The following is an 18,510-nucleotide window of genomic DNA, read 5'->3' as shown; positions in this document are numbered from 1 at the left end:
CTCTTCCTGAATGTAATACTCCCTCCATCCTTTGGAAAGACCCTGCACAACATAATCTTAAAACACGTTCTTTAGGGAAACAGCCCTCAAAAAAAAAAAAAGAAAGTGCTAAAAGATTTTGGTGTGCAGGTTCCGCAAATTAAAACCCACCGACATCAGGAGGCCGTGCGGTAGTTTTCTCCCGGGGAGCGGCCGGCAGCGACCGCCTGTCCTGCCGCCAAAATGGACTCTGAGAGGCGCTGCCGGGCCCGCCGCTGCCTTCCCCTTCCGCACCGCCTGGAGCAGCCCTGCGGGGAAGGGAACTCAGGTTTCTCCGCCCCGCCCCCCCCGCCATCGCTTCGTTGCCACGACTGGGGGCGTCAGGCCCCCCAAAGCCAGCCTGCCGACCCGGGGAGGGGTGACAACCCCGTCCCTGAGGAGATGCCCCCGAAGAGGAAGGAGGGAGCCACGGCAAAGCTGGGAGCGGCTCACGCCCAGCGCAATCACCCAAACAGCCCCTGAATCCATAATCCGCTTCGTCCTGTCGGCCACCTCACCCTCCCTGGCTCTGCCTGAGCCGCCTTTGCTCCCGCTCTCCTCTGTAACGTGATTCTAAAACTACATTAGAAAAATAATAATACAGATGTTTCATCGCAATCCTGTTGTAAGCCCAGATGTAATAGAAGGGATTTATAACTGTAGGAAGGCGGGAGCAGGGATGACTACAGGGATGCGCGTTCCGAGAGGGGCTTTGGGCAGCAGAAATCCTTCCATTCGCTACACAGGGTGAGGAGAGGAGCAACGCTGACGGAACCGAGAAGCTACCACTAAACGACCCGGAAAGAAAATGACAATAACAATAATAACATGACCAACCCACGAGCTTTACAACGCGCCGCCGTGACGGGGTGAGGATCACCTCACCCTCCGCCTGCCGCTGCCGCCTCGTCTCGCCGCGGCGCAAGATGGCGGCGCGACTGCTCCGCTTGCGCCGGTCGTTGAGGGCCGTCGGCCCCCGGCCCTTCTCTGCCCAGGCCAGGTTAGCGGGGCCCAGGGCCGGCGTTGGTGGGCATCGCCGGAAGGCGGGGGGGCGTTGAGTGCGCGGGTGGGGAGGCGGGTGTGCGCCGTGCAGGGCGGGGGGTAGCCGGGACCCGGTGTCTGGGGGCTCTGCCGGCGCGCACCGTAAGGGTGCGGGTAAGGGGGGAGGGTGCGTGTATGTATTTGCCCGTCTGCGTGGGGGTGGGTGTGTATGTGTTCATGGGGTCGCACGTGCTATATGTGCACGTATCTATAAGTATAGATATGCGGTGGGTGTACGTACTTCTGTATGTATTTGGAGGGCTATGTATGTGTGCTCTGTATGTGTGTGGCGGGAAGGTCATAGGCACGGGCGTATATGTATACATAGGCGTGTGTGTATAGGTGTGTGCTTGTGCCCCCATCGCAGGTGGCAGCTGGCGTCTGGGTGAGCGGCCGGTGCCCGGCGGTTCTGGGAGCCCCCTGCGTGCCCTGGGCTGCGGCCTGGGCCCCGCAGGTCTACGAGCCTGCCGAGGCCCCTGGGCCCCGCAGGTCTGGGAGCCCCCGCACCTTCCCCGTGACAGGGCTGACCTTTGCTCTGCTTCCCACCCGTGCTCAGGGGACACTGAGTCCCACAGTGGCAGCAGGTGATGGGCCAGATGCGTCCTTGCCTGGGCACCCCAGTCACCCGCTGGCCCGTGGCAGTAGGGCGCCTGGGCTCAGGGAAGTGGGGTTTGGGAGAAGTGGGGTTTTGGGGAAGCAGAGATGCAGGAGCTTGCTCACAGCTCCTCAGACCTATGGGTTGTGTGTCCCAGGGCAGTGGTTGGCATGAAGGGACAGTCTGGCCTCATCCCCATGTGGCATGTAAGCTGTGAGCTGCAATTAAATCTAAGGGTGGTCTTAAATAAAGCTCAATATCGTCTTTAACAGCTTTAAAAATAAGGTGGAGCTTTTGGGAGAGTCGCTGTGTGCCAAATACGGGAAGCCTGCATTTGAGGGTACAAAATACTGAACAAGCAAGTTGCAGTAGCCCATTTCTTCCAAATACCACTAGAAGTAAATAGAGTCTGTGTTTCAGGGGCATTTAATCCTTCACACCAGGAATAGCGTGAGTAACTTCATGTGGCAGTAAATAAAGACCTTCGTGTCAGTAATGGAGTAAATAATTGCAGGCTCAGCTAAGCTCTGTGGGACTACACACAATTATTGTGCTGTGCTGAGGAACTGAGGAGAGATGAACAAAATAGTTGAGAAGGGAACAGCGAATGCCTTTTCCATTTAATATAGCTCAGCTCTGTATTTATAATTTCTGATGTTTTGTGGCAATAAAATAAAAGCAAGTCAAAGAACCCAATGCACAAATATAAGAAATGAGTTTTCATTTCAGCCCTAAAGTAGCGTGTCCTCCATGACATTCTAAATCCCTAAAAAAGCTTTAAACCCTTCCTTATTATTTTGTAATTATACTTTGCTTGTGGTTTCAACTACTGACATTTACCACTGTTTCAGTTTTTATTTTTTGTTAAAGAAGCATTTTACTTTTACATAGATTTTTATCAGAGTTCTGGGAGGATTCCTGTACCACAAAAATTCTGAAAGTTAGAAGGCATTAGAAAGTAGTATTTTTAAGGTTAGAACTACGCAGTTATATGTGATAACGCAGAGTGTAATACAGCCCTCAGAGCATGCAAATCTATGCTGTACTTGCTTTTATTTTGAGTGTGTGAATTTTTGGTGTCATAGATTTGCAAATTTGGGACTTTTGGGGGCATGTACAGAATGCACAAAACCCACAAAAAAGTTTACTTGTTCAAAAAGTTAACCCCTCAGTTTAAATTGAGCTGAACTGCATTTTGGAGGTTTTGTGGCAGGGGGAGAAGGCAGTGATGATTTTTAGCATCTCTAATGAACAGAAACTTTATCCTCCTTACCGATGCAGGTATTATTATTGTTTTTAATTTATTTGAAGCGCTAAGGAAAACCAGTCTTGCTTCACCTCCTTTCACAGCCTGGTGAAGTACAGTGTATTTTAGGTCTTCATATTTATCGTGGGTATACTTTGGAGCTAACAGTGTGCTAGACTTGTTATGTTTAACAACACAGGTGTTTCCTGTCTTTTAAAAGAGTTATGTAAATAGGGGTGCCTGTGTCCTAACAGATGCTTTCACTTGTCTTTTGTAGTCCTCTGCAAACTGAACAGCATGGCACAAAGCGCCCAGAACCATCTTCGGCTAAAAGTTTGACTGATATAGGCACTCGGAGGATCTTCTCATCAGATCATGATATCTTCAGGGAGAGTGCCAGGAAGTTCTTTCAGGAAGAAGTGCTGCCTTTTCACACAGAGTAAGATAGCTCTTAAAACATTCTGGTTTGCCAAATAATGCGCACTTTTCCCCCAAAATGCTTTTTAGGGTGTTACTCTTAATCTGATAGGATAAATAGGATATTTTCACTTACAAGCTTTCTATGTCAAGTTTACTCAATTAAGACAAACCTGCCTATGAAAATCATATGCGAAAAAAAAATCACACATAATCAAAATTCACTGTGTTCTTTGAGCTCCAGTGTAGGCAATCTGGCATCCTTGTCTTAGGCCTCTGAGCAGACAAATGCAGTTTGCAGAGTTGCAGTGAAAGTATCCCTGCTTGTAGGTATTAACTCTGACACTGATGTCTTGGGGGTGGAATTAGGGAGGAAATTCACTTCCCATGCTACTGTACTGCTGTCATCCAAAAAGGCATTGACATTATGTCTAGGTTACATTGCAGTAGATTTTGTAAATACAGTACATGTAGGATGGTAAGCTGGATTATATATTACCAAGAAACTTGGACAAAATATCTTCCTTTAAATTTCTATCTTTTTTGCTGCTGTGGAAACAAGTGTGGTCTTCTGCACAGAGTAGATGTGTCATACTTGCATTGAACTAGAGCTGGAGGGTGGTTTTCACCCTTATTGTAGCTATATCCAATCACGTTATAGTTGGGGAAAGAAAATAAATGAACTTGGAACATGGTTTTGAACAGAAAGTGTTAAGCTGCAGTAGTGTCTTAGGCAATTTTTACTTTACCTGAAAAACATTCTTGTGAAAACACCAGGGGGTAGTGAAGGGCTTTTATTCTTAAATCACGCTGCTAGATGAGTTTCTGTGATGCAGCTCACAGTGTGTATCCACAAACAGTTTAGATGGCACAGTTGAGTAGGTGGGGTGTTGTGGCTCTGGGGCAGAAATGAACAGCAGAAAAGCAATGGAAACAGCTTATGTCAGGGTTGTTGCCAACTGTTTTTTTCATCCTCAAACCATGACCTCAAAGTAGCGTGCTCTTCCACTGTACAATCATATTCTGTCCACAAAACCAGATGTTTTCCCTCATCTTCTGTTAGAATTGACTTCTAGTGCAGGTTTGTGAGCAGGTGCTGGCTCTGCTTGAGGTTACTGAAGAACCTGTTTGCTAGCTTGCTGACACAACAATTTTCTAGATAGACTGGAACAAGTTGGACTTGTGTTCTTGCATCACTTCAGCGACCTATGGACCATTCTGTTCTTGCACCTTTCAAGTAAACAAGGAGGCTTCAGGAGTAGTATATTAATTGGCTGGGCTGATGTGAAGAGACAAATATGGCATCAGTGAATGCGGTTGTGGATTATTGTTGAGAAGGTTTGGTGATGGGTGAAGTAGAGACAGGAATGGCCCTGAGAGTGTGTGTGGGGGAAAGCATAGATGGTCACAAGAGAGACTTTTTTAAGATTTTCAGTGTAGGAGCAAAAGCTCTGGGAATAGGCTTAAATATGTAGGATAAGATACTTGATTAACTGTGGATAAAGTGTTATGGTATAGCTAGGCTGCACACAGGTGTGTCAGAGGAGTGTCTCTGATACAATTGGTCTACAATATAATTTTAAAATTGTGGTTTTTAAAAAAAGAGAGACTTCAAAAAAAAAAATAAAGCTGGGCCCTTAATGGCCATCCAGCTTTCTACTGAGTTGGCAAACTCCATAAAAAGGCACTATTTTTTCAAGAATAAGTAATTACTCTGGTGTTAAAGTTTGCAAACTGTCAGAAGATAAGCCTCAACTATCTATTTACAAACCCAAAACCATCTTAAAGCAGTAATTTACCAAGATACAGTACTGACTTGTAGTTAAGTGCACAGGGACCAGTTTTTATATAAAAGTGACTAATGTGTTAACACTTGGTACTTATAAAGAAGTTCTCATTGGTAGAGTTGAAAGCTTTCACAAAAGATACTGATGTGTTATACTCATTTTGTATGTGGGGAAAATGGAATGTCAGGAAGATAAAGACCTGCTTGTAATTATCGAGATGGTTGTGCCTAAATCTCCTAAATACCAGTCTGGTACTCAGACCAATAGGCAGGACTGCCCTTCATAATGAGGCTTAAAGAGATGTCAGGTTATATGTTGGAAGGAGGAGTTTAACTTGTTACACAGTTGGTGTCCCTGTAATGCCAGTAGCATCTGTGGACTAGAAGAATAGAAAACCTGTTATTAAGCCACTGCTTCTTAGCTGGGAAATACAGTTGTCTATGTACCCCACACATTGTGTGTTGGGGAGACTGAAAGTCTCTTCCTATGCAGTGAAACCTGGCTGCAGGTGCGCTAGTGTGAAGCAGCAGCCACGTCAAATAAACAGTAGTGCATGGGGGATTTAATGTATGACTCTGCTCTTGTATTCATTTTGCAGATGGGAGAAGGATGGCCAGGTGAGCAGGGAGCTCTGGGAAAAGGCTGGACAACAGGGTTTGCTGGGTGTTGCTATTGCTGAAAAACATGGGGGCATTGGAGCGGATATTCTCTCTTCAGCTGTGGTCTGGGAGGAGCAGTAAGTATTAGATGCTTCAGGAAGAATTTCAGTGATATTGTCAGGAGACTGTATGTTTTTCCATAAGATGTCCTCATTGTGGAATATGTTTGCTCACAGAAAATGGTGTTATCTTTCTCATGGAAATGATAGTTTAGACGTATGTAAATCCCTCCTGTTTTAAGTATTCCAGATGATTGTTTAGGTAACAAATGTCATTGTGCTCTGCTGTTAGGACTCTGTGGCTGGGGGAAGCATCATAGTTAGTCTGGTAGGTTATACACTCATTTGGCTGTGAAAGTACATTCTATAAATAACAGTACAAGTGCCATAAACTTAGATTATGTCTGAGACTTTTGCGTGGTGGGCCTTTCTTCATTGTTGGGTCTATTGTAACTGTGTAAATTTCAATGTTTAAATCTTTGTAGTACTTCTGTTTGAACTTTTTTTCTTTTTTCCCTTCTCCCCAAGGATGTATGTTAACTGTACTGGTCCAGGATTCAGCCTTCATTCAGATATAGTCATGCCCTACATTGCAAACTATGGCTCTGAAGAACAGATTAAACACTTTATTCCTGAAATGGTTGCAGGCAAGTGTATTGGAGCTATTGCCATGACAGAACCTGGGGCTGGCAGGTAAGCTAAATAAATACTAAAACAATGGTCTTAAATTAGTAAACAGCATGTAATGTTCTCCATGAAAAAAATTCCTGACCCTCCTGGTTATGTGGTTATCTTAGTGGCTAGACAGTATCCTAGATTAGGATAAAACCAACCTCAAAACCAACTGTTACTTATAGATTACTTTATTATAGCTTTGTTATTTCAAGATACTTGCTCAGAATCCATTTCAGTATTGTCCCACTGTGGGCAAATATGCTTTGTATTTGTGTTTATAGTCACTAACTTGCTTGCCATGTGAACGTACTTTTAATCTGAAATGTAGTCAGGAGAAAATTCCATACCTTGATAAAGAGGGCTTGACTACTAGCTTTTGTTGTGGAACAGAACACCTTATTTTCTTTCCTCTGAATCATTTCAAGCAGAAATGTCCCTCCTTGCCCTTAATTATTGAAGGGCAGACAGCACATGTTTGGAGCAGACACACCTGATCTGGCCAGCTTCAAAACAGAGAGGGGCAGGTGAACAGCAAAACCTGTTGGTACCATGATTCTACAAATGGTAGATGTTGCCAGTGGCTTGTTAAAGAGCCTCCTCATCAGAGTTGAGCCTGCTTGGAGGGTGTGGTTTTGTCTGGTGTTTGTCATCTAAGGCATATTGGCATAAGGGGATGCTGACCTGTTGGTGTCAGTGCTTGTATTACACCACCTTCCACAAGCAGATATGTTAAAATGGGACTTCATGCTCTTGTACAATTGCATAGATTTATCATCCCTTTCCACAGCATGCTTAGGGTTTCTGTGTTGCACTCTAAGCTATTTCACAGTGTTTCACTATCCTCGTATGTATTTTCACTGAGCTGGTGCCTGGACAGTATAAATACCTACCTTGCTTTATACTGGGTAGAATTCAAGATACAAATTGCAGCTTCTGGAATGGTTTCTTGAAGGACCTTATGAATTTCATTTTAGTGACTTGCAGGGGATACGAACATATGCGAAAAAGGATGGAAGTGACTGGATTCTTAATGGGAGTAAGGTAAGTGAACAGACATATACCGCTCATAGACTTGGGAACTGAATGTATTTAGACACTGAAGGATATACACCACTGTTAGTATCTCCCTCCAGTCCTTTCACCTTTGTTTTTTCTGTGGGTTATGTTGTGTGGTGTTTTTTTCCCAGTTACTTTTTTAATAGGACTGTTGTATTTCTTTTTTATATATCTGTTGCTGGCAGTTTATGGACCAATTTATGGAAGGACCTGAGTAGCTTCTTTTCATAGCTTTTAAATCACCCTATCCAAAGGCCTATTTCCCCTTAAAGAAGAAAAGGGGAAAATCCCCAAAGCCTGCATAGTATAAGCAGGACCAGGGCTGGTTTTTAGTACCGAGGTTGAACAACAAAATATATATACTACCACTGTGAAATCTTCTGTGGCCTGATGAAAAAGTTGTGTTGCCACAATGCAAGCTGTGGAATCCTTATTCAGGAGCTGCTGGTCATGTTACAAGAAAAAAAACAAACTGCATCAGATGCTCTGTGTGTGTTGTCAAGCCATTGTAAAGCTGGCAGCATTGACCTTTTATTGCCGAAATAAAAACCAAGAAGGCAGAAATAGTGTTCAAATGAAAGTGTGGGTTCAATGGGGTTTTTTTTTAAAGCTATGAAATGTCTTAATCTTCTTCCTTCCCCCCTTCTTTTGTACTCCTGCTGATAACATGGTACTGATAGAGACTTCCAGCCTTAGCAGAACTTCAAGTGGTGAGAATATGTGCAAGCAAGTATGTACATACAGGTGTTCAAAAGGATACTTGCTCATGCTGCACAGTTGAAGCCAAGCAGGACAGATAGCTCATTTCTATTGCTGGAGTTAAGATGGATCACTTTGGCAGGTTCATGAGTCATTCTACAGGATTATTGTAAGCAGTTGTGACAAGATGCCATTGATAGTTTTGCATGTTATACCTTGCTAATTTAATTTCTAGAGAAGAGAACCTCTGTGTTCCATTTAGTACCTACATTTGATACCATATTCCTTCTTTATCATGGGACAGACAAAAGAAACAGATATATATGTTCTTTAACTTCACACTTCTGACCCACACAATACTTCAAAAACTAGTTCCTGCTTTAATAGACCTTGTTTCAAAACACTTAATTCAGACAGCTTAAAGCTTAAAATTCTTCTGGACACCTTGCCTTTCATTTCACCTATGAAAGTATTGATGCAGTTTTTCTTTCTGTTGCTTGATGATCTCTTCTAACTTTTATCCACCTAGCTCATTGATTTATTCCAACTTGCATTTTTTACAGGTATTTATCACAAATGGTTGGATGAGCGATGTCGTGATCGTGGTTGCAGTTACAAACCGGGAAGCCCGATCTCCTGCTCATGGGATCAGCCTTTTTCTGGTGCAAAATGGAACCAAAGGTTTCATCAAAGGACGCAAACTGAACAAGATTGGCCTGAAAGCTCAAGTGAGTTCATACAACCCCTAACACATAATAGACTTGGACCATTTAATGCCTAGCTTTAGCTTAAGAAATGTAAAACGGAACTGTGGTGCTATTCTAGTTCTTAGGCTTTAGAGCACAAATGATACATATGTAGAATATGTATGCTGAGTTTGCCTATGGAAGTCTGAAGCATGTGATGTGCAAGGAGAGGCTGTGGAAGCTGGATTTGTTCACTCTGAAGAAGCCTGAAAGGACAGGATCTTACTGGTGTCTTAGGTAGTTAACGGTTGGCTGTAGAGGTGGTGGAGCCTGATCCTTCTTAGAGGGGCACAATGAAGGGATAGTGGCAAGGGGCACAAGTTACATTAAGGAAAATTCTAAGTAGGTATCAAGAAAAAAAAATTCACCATAAAAGTGATCAGATACTGGAGCAGGGGCCCAGAGAGGTCATGGAGCCTTTATCTTTGGGAAGCATAACTGGACAAGGCCCTCAGCTGCTTGCTTTGCTGGAGCTGCTTTGAGTAGGAGATAAAATTAGATGACCTCTGGAGGACCCTTCCAACCTAAATGATTCTATGATTTCAAGTTAAAGTGTACAATACCAAGAAAAAAATGGAGCAAAAGAAGTGGAATGAAGAGATCAGAACGTCAAGCTATAAACTGTTGCATTTAAAATCCTCTTAGGACACAGCAGAGCTGTTTTTTGAAGATGTGCGGTTGCCAGCCAGTGCCTTGCTTGGAAAAGAGAACAAAGGCTTCTATTATCTGATGGCAGAGCTCCCTCAGGTAAGAGGAACGTGAGTGTTTGCTGTCTGTGGGAAGAATACAGAGACAATTTTTGTCATTGCAAGAATCTGCCTTAGTCTTGAAGATTATGTATCGTGGGGAGCCAGGTTGGGCTCAGAATCAGGGTGTGTAGGCAACATTGTGTTGGTATTGCTGCTTTTTATCTGAAGTACACAGTTCCTAGTGCTAAAAGTGCAATTCTTTAGGTATTGGTAAAAATGTTGATATCCCACCAGCTCAAAGCCAGATCTCTTAATCAACAGCCCAGCTATCGAAGAACCTGAGGGTAGTGTATTTAGAAGAACATACCACAGGTTTGTTTGTATACTTCTAGCATGGAACCACTTCGCTTCATAAATTAAATATAGCTTGGAAGTCTCTGATGCATTTGGCATTCTCTTTAAAGAAACAAGCAAGCACTGTTGTTCTAGCTCTTCTACCAGTAGGAGCATATTAAAGATATAAGGAACTCTTTCTTTGTCCATATAGCAAAGTAAAGAAATTGTTCAGTTGCCAAAATACCTTGCTAGTGGAAATAACAGTTTATGACTTAGTTTATGAAGTTTTGGTATTATTTGCGAGGACAAAAAGGCAATGTGGTTTTTCAAAATGTGAATGTGCTTTATCAAAACTATGACTTTGTATTTGCCTCATCTGGTAGGGATCATGTTTATTTAATTTTTTACTGTGAGTAAATATGAAACCTGATCAAAGGAAATTTTTGACTGGTTTAAAGAAGTACTCGTGAACAGGTTCAACGTGATGTCTTGGATGATTTCAGTGGTGCTAGAAGTAACTGTTCTGTTCTTAGTTTCTGTTTTTCAACATGTTATGAGGAAGGAAAAAACAACCAGGTTTTTTGTAGGTTTTGTTTTTTCTAGAGGTGTCCTATTGAAATTGTTAAATACAGTTGTTGTTTAAACTGAGCAGTGAAAACCAATAACTGAAATAGAATTCGATGTGAATTTTTCAGTCAGTAAGAGTCTTGTGGTTGATTTATAGCTATTTTTTGAGGCATTGCTGTGATAGAACATTACACCGGAGAAGACTTAAAAGTGAGCTTCAGGCAGCAAGGCATTTGTCCCACTCATTAATTTCAGTAATGCAGTGTGTCTGGTTTAATACTTAGTGTGACTTCTGCCCCCCCTCCCTTAATGAACAATAATGAACATCTGTGTCCCAATTGTGCATCTGATGTGGAGAAATATATAACTAATTCAACTGGATTCTGTAACTTGTGTTTTGAAAGGAAAGACTGCTAATTGCTGATATGGCTCTTGCCAGTTGTGAATTCATGTTTGAAGAAACAAGGAATTATGTGAAGCAAAGAAGAGCTTTTGGGAAGACAATTGCACACTTGCAGGTGAGTTTGAACTGAGAGATTTGCATACAGATTCCAGTGTGCATTTGCTTTACATCTGTGTATGTGAAATAGCAAATGAAAATCACTGACCTGTTTTCAAAGGACTATTTGCACAGGTTTCACTGTTGGACTGTGGCTGTTTTTAACCTCCATGCCCATTGTTCATTTTTGAAAAACAAAAAAAATTCAAAAACCCAACATCACAAAAGCCTTAATGTATGATTCAGTTAGATACCTCCCAGCAGTGCTGCTTTTGGAAGTGAAATATGCAGGTAGAAACTATACTGGCTTTTTGCTGCTGCTGAAGAAAAATTACCTTGCTGCTCTTAGCCTTGCATTTTACTGTTGGAGGCCCTAATCACAGGGTCTGTCACACCTGCATATATTTCTGTATCTGCCTGGAATCCTACAGACTGCAGAAGAGCTTGGTGCACTTGCAGGTATTGCGTTCCTCTGCACGTAATGCATTGCAGAAAAATGAACTTTGAGGCTGATGCTGGTGGGGGTTCCCAGGCAGTGACCTTGCTGCCTGAATGCCTGCAGGGGTGTTTGTATTCAGCTTTATGGGTATTGTAATGAGATTCCTCAGCTAGCTGGGTATTTAAGTGACTGCATATAAAACAGTTGGGTCATTCTCTGTGAGCATACCTTGCTCCTGACAGTGGTAGCTAATTGTGTTTTGAGACATTTATGCCTACGCTCTTTAGTTGCAGTCATAAAACAGATGTTGCTTTCCGCAGTATTGTGGTGTTAAATTTTCCTAAAAACCACATTAGCTGTTAGGGCTGAAGCAGACCAAGCTCCTGCATGTTTGGTTTATAGGATAGAAGTGACTCATATGGGTTAGAGGATGTTGACATCCTTTTTTTTTTTTTTTAATATTTTTGAAATAATTAAAAAAAAATAATCCAAGTCCTGAGACTTCCTTTGTCAAAATCAAATCTTTATTTGTGAGTAGCAGCAGAATTGGGCCCTTTAGGGGCTGGAATGCTAAGTATCTTTCAGGAAATTATGATCTTCATCTGTTTTTAAAGTTAACATTCAAAAATCTATAATTCCAGATGGAATTTAGTGTGTGCAGCGTGCAGCTTTAACACAAAAGAAATGTATTTCACCTTTTTTTTTTTAATGTAGGTAGGGGATGCTTCGTAATTGTAGTAGTTCACTGTGCAGAGGCATCCAAAATAATCTGCTCCTTTTTTAGGCTAGCCCACTGTCGACCACCAGGCGGCCAATAAACTTCATGAAGTATATTATTTTTGCCAAAATAATCCATTTGTGCATACCTTTTCAGTTTCCTTTTTGTTGCTGATGGCTAGAATGTGCACATAATCAAAAATCCTTTCAATTAGAGCTCTGGCTTGCTTAATTTGTTTAGTCATGCTACAGGACAGTGTTTGAAATCAAATCTTTTCTTTGTAATAGTAGACTGGTCCATTGTATTTATTGTCAAGGGAAGCAAGAAGATTTTTTTATATATACAATTTTAGAACTGTGAGATTAGAAAAAACTTTTGTTACTGGGTGGTGTTTTTATCCCCTCCCTACCAGATTTACAAGAAGATGGTTGAATGCTTGCTTGGTCTGGTTTTACATAATCTTAGCGAAGGATTTTTACCTCTTTTACATCAAAACTCCTTTCCAATGTGGCAGAGCTCAGTGTTGAAAAACCTTCTGATAGTTAGTCTAAAATTTCCTTTCATTTTGCTTGTGTCTCTTTGCATGTGACTTAAACTCTGAAGGACTGAATGCATAGAAAAAGCATTCAATAGATGATGAAATGTTATTAATTGGGGAAGTTAGTGGCTCTACAGAGTGAAAGGACATTCCCCCACAAGAGGGAGCTGAAGGTGACAGAGCACCCAGTGCCTCCTACTCTGTGCTCTCTAGGAATTTGTTTCCAGGCTCTTGGGGTTTTTCTCTTAAGGTCATGTTTTGAGTTGGTCTTGAGAAGTAAAGGGCAGTACTTTTCTCTAATAAGATTGGTAAAGACATAATTGTATGGAAAGTAAGCTGTCTTTTGGTGTACAGAGCCAAAGTTGTTTGAAATGGTGATTTCTAACAGAAATCCTCTTAGGAAATGCTCCATTTCCTACTTCAAATATCACTTTAAAACTGTACTACTTCTGCTCTGTCTTTCCTCTGCCTCCTCTATCCACTTCCAAAATAAGACGGTACAGCACAAGTTGGCAGAAATGAAAACGCAGATTTGCGTGGGCCGAGCATTTATGGACAACTGTTTGCAGCTGCATGCAGATAAACGTCTGGACTCCTCCACAGCTTCTATGGCAAAGTATTGGTATGTGGTTAAAGTAATTTGGAAGTGTTACTTGCATGATCTTGACAGGAGTCTAATGATAAAAACACTGTTCAGATCTAACGAAAAGATAAAATTACTGTCTGATTAATAATAACATTGTCAATTTCTAATAGAGACCTCTAGCTTTAACTTTAGTCATGTAGTCAACAAAAATCCAAGTTACATTGAAAACCAGTGTTGGTTAAACAGATCAATTTCAAAACAATAGCTTTTAAAATAGGCTTCCATTAATAACAAGATCAGGACTCAGCTTTAGCATCAAGTAAAAGTGAGTACTTCATTGGCATTTAGACAAACATTTACATTTTACTGTAGCAAATTGTTGTTGGGTGTTTTTTTGATTTTGTTGTGTTTGGTGTTTTTTTAATTTAAAAGCACGGGTTTATTTGAAGCTCGTACGATACTTTTCAGTTAATGTTACTTAGCAATAGCTGTTTTGCCCAGCCAGTTTTTGAAGCTCTCTGGTTTTGGGAAGAAATAGTTGGCTACAGCTATTGCTGTAACTGAGACTAAACAGTGCTTTCCTTTATTGGCCAGAACTCCTCCTCTCTCTCCCTGGGCTTGGTGGTGTTATCTATCTGTTAACTTAGGTTTAACCAGAGAAAGCTGGATAAATAGAAACATTTTAAGATAGTGAGTAGCACATGAATTTGTATAGTTTTATTTTGCTTGCAAGGATGGGACAAAAAAGCACATCAGACATGAACAAATAATTTTATGGAAGATGCATAGGTTTAGATTCTAGACTTTTAAAAATAAATATAGAGGAAATGAGTAGAGAATGCTAAGGGAATCCAGAGAGAATATTTATGAGAGGAAGGATTTTGATTGCATGCTATTCCTGGCACTGATTACCTAGAAGTACCAGGTACATAAGCAGAGGAATTGAGAGGCATTTGAGGAGGAGGAAACAACTAGTGCCAGCTCAGATATGTAGACTTGTGTTGGGAAAGTTGTTGAGGAAGTAAAGCATTTGAAACTCCCCCACCCTCCCAACTGTTTAGCGTCGCAATTTGTTATAGATTTCCCCTTTCTCTAGCGGAGTCCCTGTGACTCCCTTCCATAAAACTATCTTATATGGTCTAGAAAATGCTTGAATGTAGAATTGCTTTATTCCCTAATATTTCAGGACACCAACTCCAGTTAATTTTGCTTCAAACCTTTTGTAATAGTCAATGACTTGAGTTAGAGCTTTGAAGGATTTTAAAACATAGTTTGTGTATCTCTTTTCTAATATCTGATGAAAGATCTGTAGGTTTTATTTCATGGTGGCAGGTTGTATTATATACCTAAATTAATTTGAAAATGTATTTAGGAGAGACAGTTGCAGTGCCTCACTGCTGCAGACTTAACATTGGTATAATACGCTCTAAGGATTTAGCTGGATGGGGGGTGGTTTGGAGAAAAGGACTCTTACATTTTTCCATGAGAAGCAATTGGCTTGAATTGTCATTTTCTTTACTTCTGTTGCCACTCTGAAAGTTGTATGCTTAGAAAGTGTTGGGTTTTTTTCATGTCTTTTTTTTAACTTTAGCTTGAACTTCGAGTGCAGTTAAAATCTTATTTTGCAGTTAAATCCATATTTTGCAGCGAGCAATCCTGTTTAAGAATTACAGTATTTTTTTTTAGAATTGAAAACTGTAAAATCTACTGAGGAAAATAAATTATCCCCAGGTGATGGTTATACTCAAAGAACATTCTGGCATGTTGCTAGTGGCGGGGAAGCCTGCGATGCTGTTAATTTTTGACAAAGCTGAGGGATTTGGTATGAAAAGAGACTATATCAACCTGCTTTACAAAAGAAATCTCTTGGCCTGTGAGAAAGGTAAACAAGCTTGCCTGTTTTGAAAGCTTTCCTTCTCCAAAAGCTCTTCCATAAGGAAAACAAATCTTTAATATATTAAATTGAACAGTATTTATTTCTTACCAATCATGAAGGAAGAAAAAAGTCTCTCAGAATGTAAAGTATTTTAATGGCCAGCATTTAATAGCAGTTATATAGAGTAAAAAGTTTGGTTATATTCTTGTCGTGCTAACTTATCTGTATCTCTAGTAATGTTTCACAGCATAACATCCTTCTAAAAACAAATTTATTTTCGGCCACTTAAGGTCTTCTGATCTCCAAAACAACATAGCTACTCAGTGTGTGCAACTGCACGGAGGATGGGGGTACATGTGGGAGTATCCAATAGCAAAGTAAGTGTAACATTTCAGACTTGAATGACGAAAGATTACCAGCAAAGTGAAATGAGGCTCTTCTTTAGGTCTACTTGTTAGTTGTTTTGTGTTAGTGTTGATTTACTGTTCCTTTTCTCATCGTGGTTGTTGAAAGGCAATCTACTGTACAGATGTCTGCAGGAAGGCTTTGTTTTGATTCTCCAAATAATTCATAAGCTGCTGAGCAGTTATTATCTGTTCTTTCACAAAACAGAAGTTGCTTTTCTAGAAGAAAATGTTAATTGAAAAACAGAGAAGCAATGGAAAAAATAAAAATGAGGGGAGCTAGTTTGTATGTTCTATCTGAAATTAAATGCATACGTGTGAAGGAAGGAAAACATATTGGTCAGTCTAAATCTTGTGTAATACCACGAAATAACAAATTGCCTAATCAAGCACATGGCTGGCTACATTCACCTTTTTTACACCTTTTTAAATGAAAAAGCTAAGAGATTTATATGTAGAAAGAGGAATTTGCCATTCGTGATTTTTTGCTTACTTTATGAATTTAGGGACATTTATGGAGTTCTTTTATATATTTCTTTGTGTATTATCTGTGAAGATGTGCTTCCTTTTGTGTACATGCCATTTGCCACACTAAGAAGAGTTTTTTGGGGGGTTTTTTTTTTTTTTAAAAAAAAAAAAAAAAAAAGAGGGTGATCTGGTAGTAGAAACAGCCAAAACAGGACTGCTATGCAGTTGTCATAAGCAGATAAACTAATTTTTTTAACTGAGTAGGTTTAGGGTTTTTTTTATTCTAAATACATTAAGAATATGAAATGTTGCTTTAAAATAACTTTTTCCTGCACATTTTTAATGAGTGTAATTTGTGAGTGTTCTGCACCCTATCTTACTAAATAGGAAGGCCAGCAAGCCCTGTTCAGGGTGTCCTCCAACCCCTACTTATCTATGTGTGCAGTAGTTGTCCATACAGGGTTTTATTATCCCCGTGGTTCAGCAACATGTGTGTTTCCAGAGAATGCCGCATTGCTCCTGGGCTGCTCTCTGTATAATGAAGCAGAATTAAGATGGAAAAGCACACTGTCATCGTCCTGTGTGCTGTCACCAGCGGTGCATGTACTGGGGCCGGTTCCAGCATGAGGATGTAAATGGTTTGGCTACATGCAGCTTTTCAGCTGCTGGCCCAAATGGAGCTGGAACTGGTGTCAGTAGAAGGCTGTAGCCCGCTGATGTGAAACTAGTTGGCACTTTCTTTTCCTCCGAGGTGTTTTGAGTCCCACCTCAAAGAAATAACTGACAGCACCATTAGCAGTCCTCTTGACAGGATCAGACAGGCCAGGGCATTAGAGCAAATTTCCACGATAACTATCAATTTGGCTCTGCAGGAGTTGTTTTTTCACAACAGTGAGGCTCCTGGGTCTTGCAGTTCATGGAGGCTTGCTGTTCTGCAGGATGTGTGTGGTGGGTGAATGGGGGCTTTGGTGTCCAGGGTTGAGTTAATGCTCAGGTGACATGAGGAAAGGAGGGAACAAGAACTGGCAGGCAAAACCTGGTAGAAGTCTGGTTTTATAGAGCTTTGTTTTATTTTTGTTTAATTAGGGGAGATATCGGAGACTTTACAATGCAAACAAAAAACCAGGGAAGAGATACTGACCAAATTCCTAGTTTGGCACAGTACCTTGGAAAGATGAAATATTTTAGGTAGTCGAAACCTCTTTGAAAATGTGAACCTCTTTAAAAATGGGAATAGCATAGTTTGAAAAGAGGGGTCTTCAAAGATAAAACTTGACATCTTTTTCTTTTGATTGTATGTCCACTCTGAGGAGTTATTTTTAATTTTTCCTTGTTTTGTTTTTTTTTTCCCTCAGAGCTTTTGTGGATGCCCGTGTTCAGCCAATCTATGGTGGTACCAATGAAATAATGAAAGAACTTATTGCTAGAGACATTGTCAATGACAAGTAGGGCAGATGCTTACTACTTTGGAGAGTCTTCTAGAATCCTTTTGTGTCAATATATGGCATAAAATCAGACATCAGAATGTAAGTAAAATGAATGTGGTGTATTGTATTCTTTCAAGGAAGTGACACTAAAAAAAAAAGTGTTAGTAACAGTGCACTCGTATGCAGGATATCTAATATTTAATGAACTTTCACTTTAAATATCTTTGGACAACACAGAGTAGTTCTCTGGGTTCCAAAAGTTCTGGTAGTGAAAGGTGATTTTGTGTCTGGAACATTATGGGTAGCTCAGTCTTTCAGACTTGATGCCATTATATTGAATCTAACCCTCACTTTTCAGAATCAACCTCTTCTCCAGAGAAGCCATGTTCTTAACAAATAAACAAAAGTTAAATGTTAATATAAGTGTGAATTTGTATTTCCCCTTGAGAAGTATCACTGTGGTGAAGTAGAACATGAAACTTTGGCTGCTGTTCCTATATGCACACGTGGTTACTGCACAGCAGCCACCAGCTGTAGGGGGAGGGAATGAATGTATGACTGACCGCTATGTTTACCTGTAATCCAGAATGCCTTATTTTAATTACTTTCTCCACATAAAATATAATAAAGGATTTCTATGCAATCTCATGGCTGTCTGCATTACTTCAAAGCCTGAGGGAGAACCGGGACACTTCCTCTGTGCCCATAGTCACCTCAGGGCTTTGAGGGGGAGTTTTGAGAAAAGGAAGGTGATGCTGGTGAATATTTTAAAGTATTTCCAAGTTGTTATCCCCAATAAAAATGCTAAAAAATTATTTGGGGGGTTTCTTTTTAATTACTTATGCATAGCGGGGGTTATATCTTCACCTCCCCTGAAGCAGGGAGCAGTGCTGCTCGGGGCGCTCGCCACTACCCCCACCTCCCTCACCGCCCTGACCGGGAAAGCGAATACCGCTCCGCGCGCCCCCGCCCCCCTCCCGCCGCGCGGCGGCGCGCGCAGCAGGAGGGACGTCCCCGCGTCCGGC

At 41.1% G+C, this 18,510-nt stretch overlaps 1 protein-coding gene across 1 annotated transcript; it reads left to right on the top strand.

Annotated features, from left to right (window-relative positions):
• Nucleotides 1-725: 725 nt before the first annotated feature.
• ACADL (acyl-CoA dehydrogenase, long chain) lies at nt 726-18,107 on the top strand. The gene is made up of 11 exons (XM_010583250.1): nt 726-1,018; nt 3,178-3,339; nt 5,703-5,840; nt 6,291-6,455; nt 7,412-7,478; nt 8,756-8,920; nt 9,584-9,685; nt 10,935-11,048; nt 13,219-13,346; nt 15,477-15,563; nt 17,414-18,107. Exons 1-11 carry the CDS (start codon nt 945-947, stop codon nt 17,505-17,507), a joined length of 1,296 nt encoding a protein of 431 aa, XP_010581552.1. The 5' UTR covers nt 726-944; the 3' UTR covers nt 17,508-18,107.
• Nucleotides 18,108-18,510: the final 403 nt, after the last annotated feature.

This window comes from Haliaeetus leucocephalus, unplaced genomic scaffold, assembly GCF_000737465.1.
Source record: "Haliaeetus leucocephalus isolate CR32 unplaced genomic scaffold, Haliaeetus_leucocephalus-4.0 Scaffold880, whole genome shotgun sequence".
NCBI lineage: Eukaryota > Metazoa > Chordata > Aves > Accipitriformes > Accipitridae > Haliaeetus > Haliaeetus leucocephalus.
Note: the sequence above shows the minus strand (reverse complement) of the source record. Positions and strands in the feature narration are given on the sequence as shown.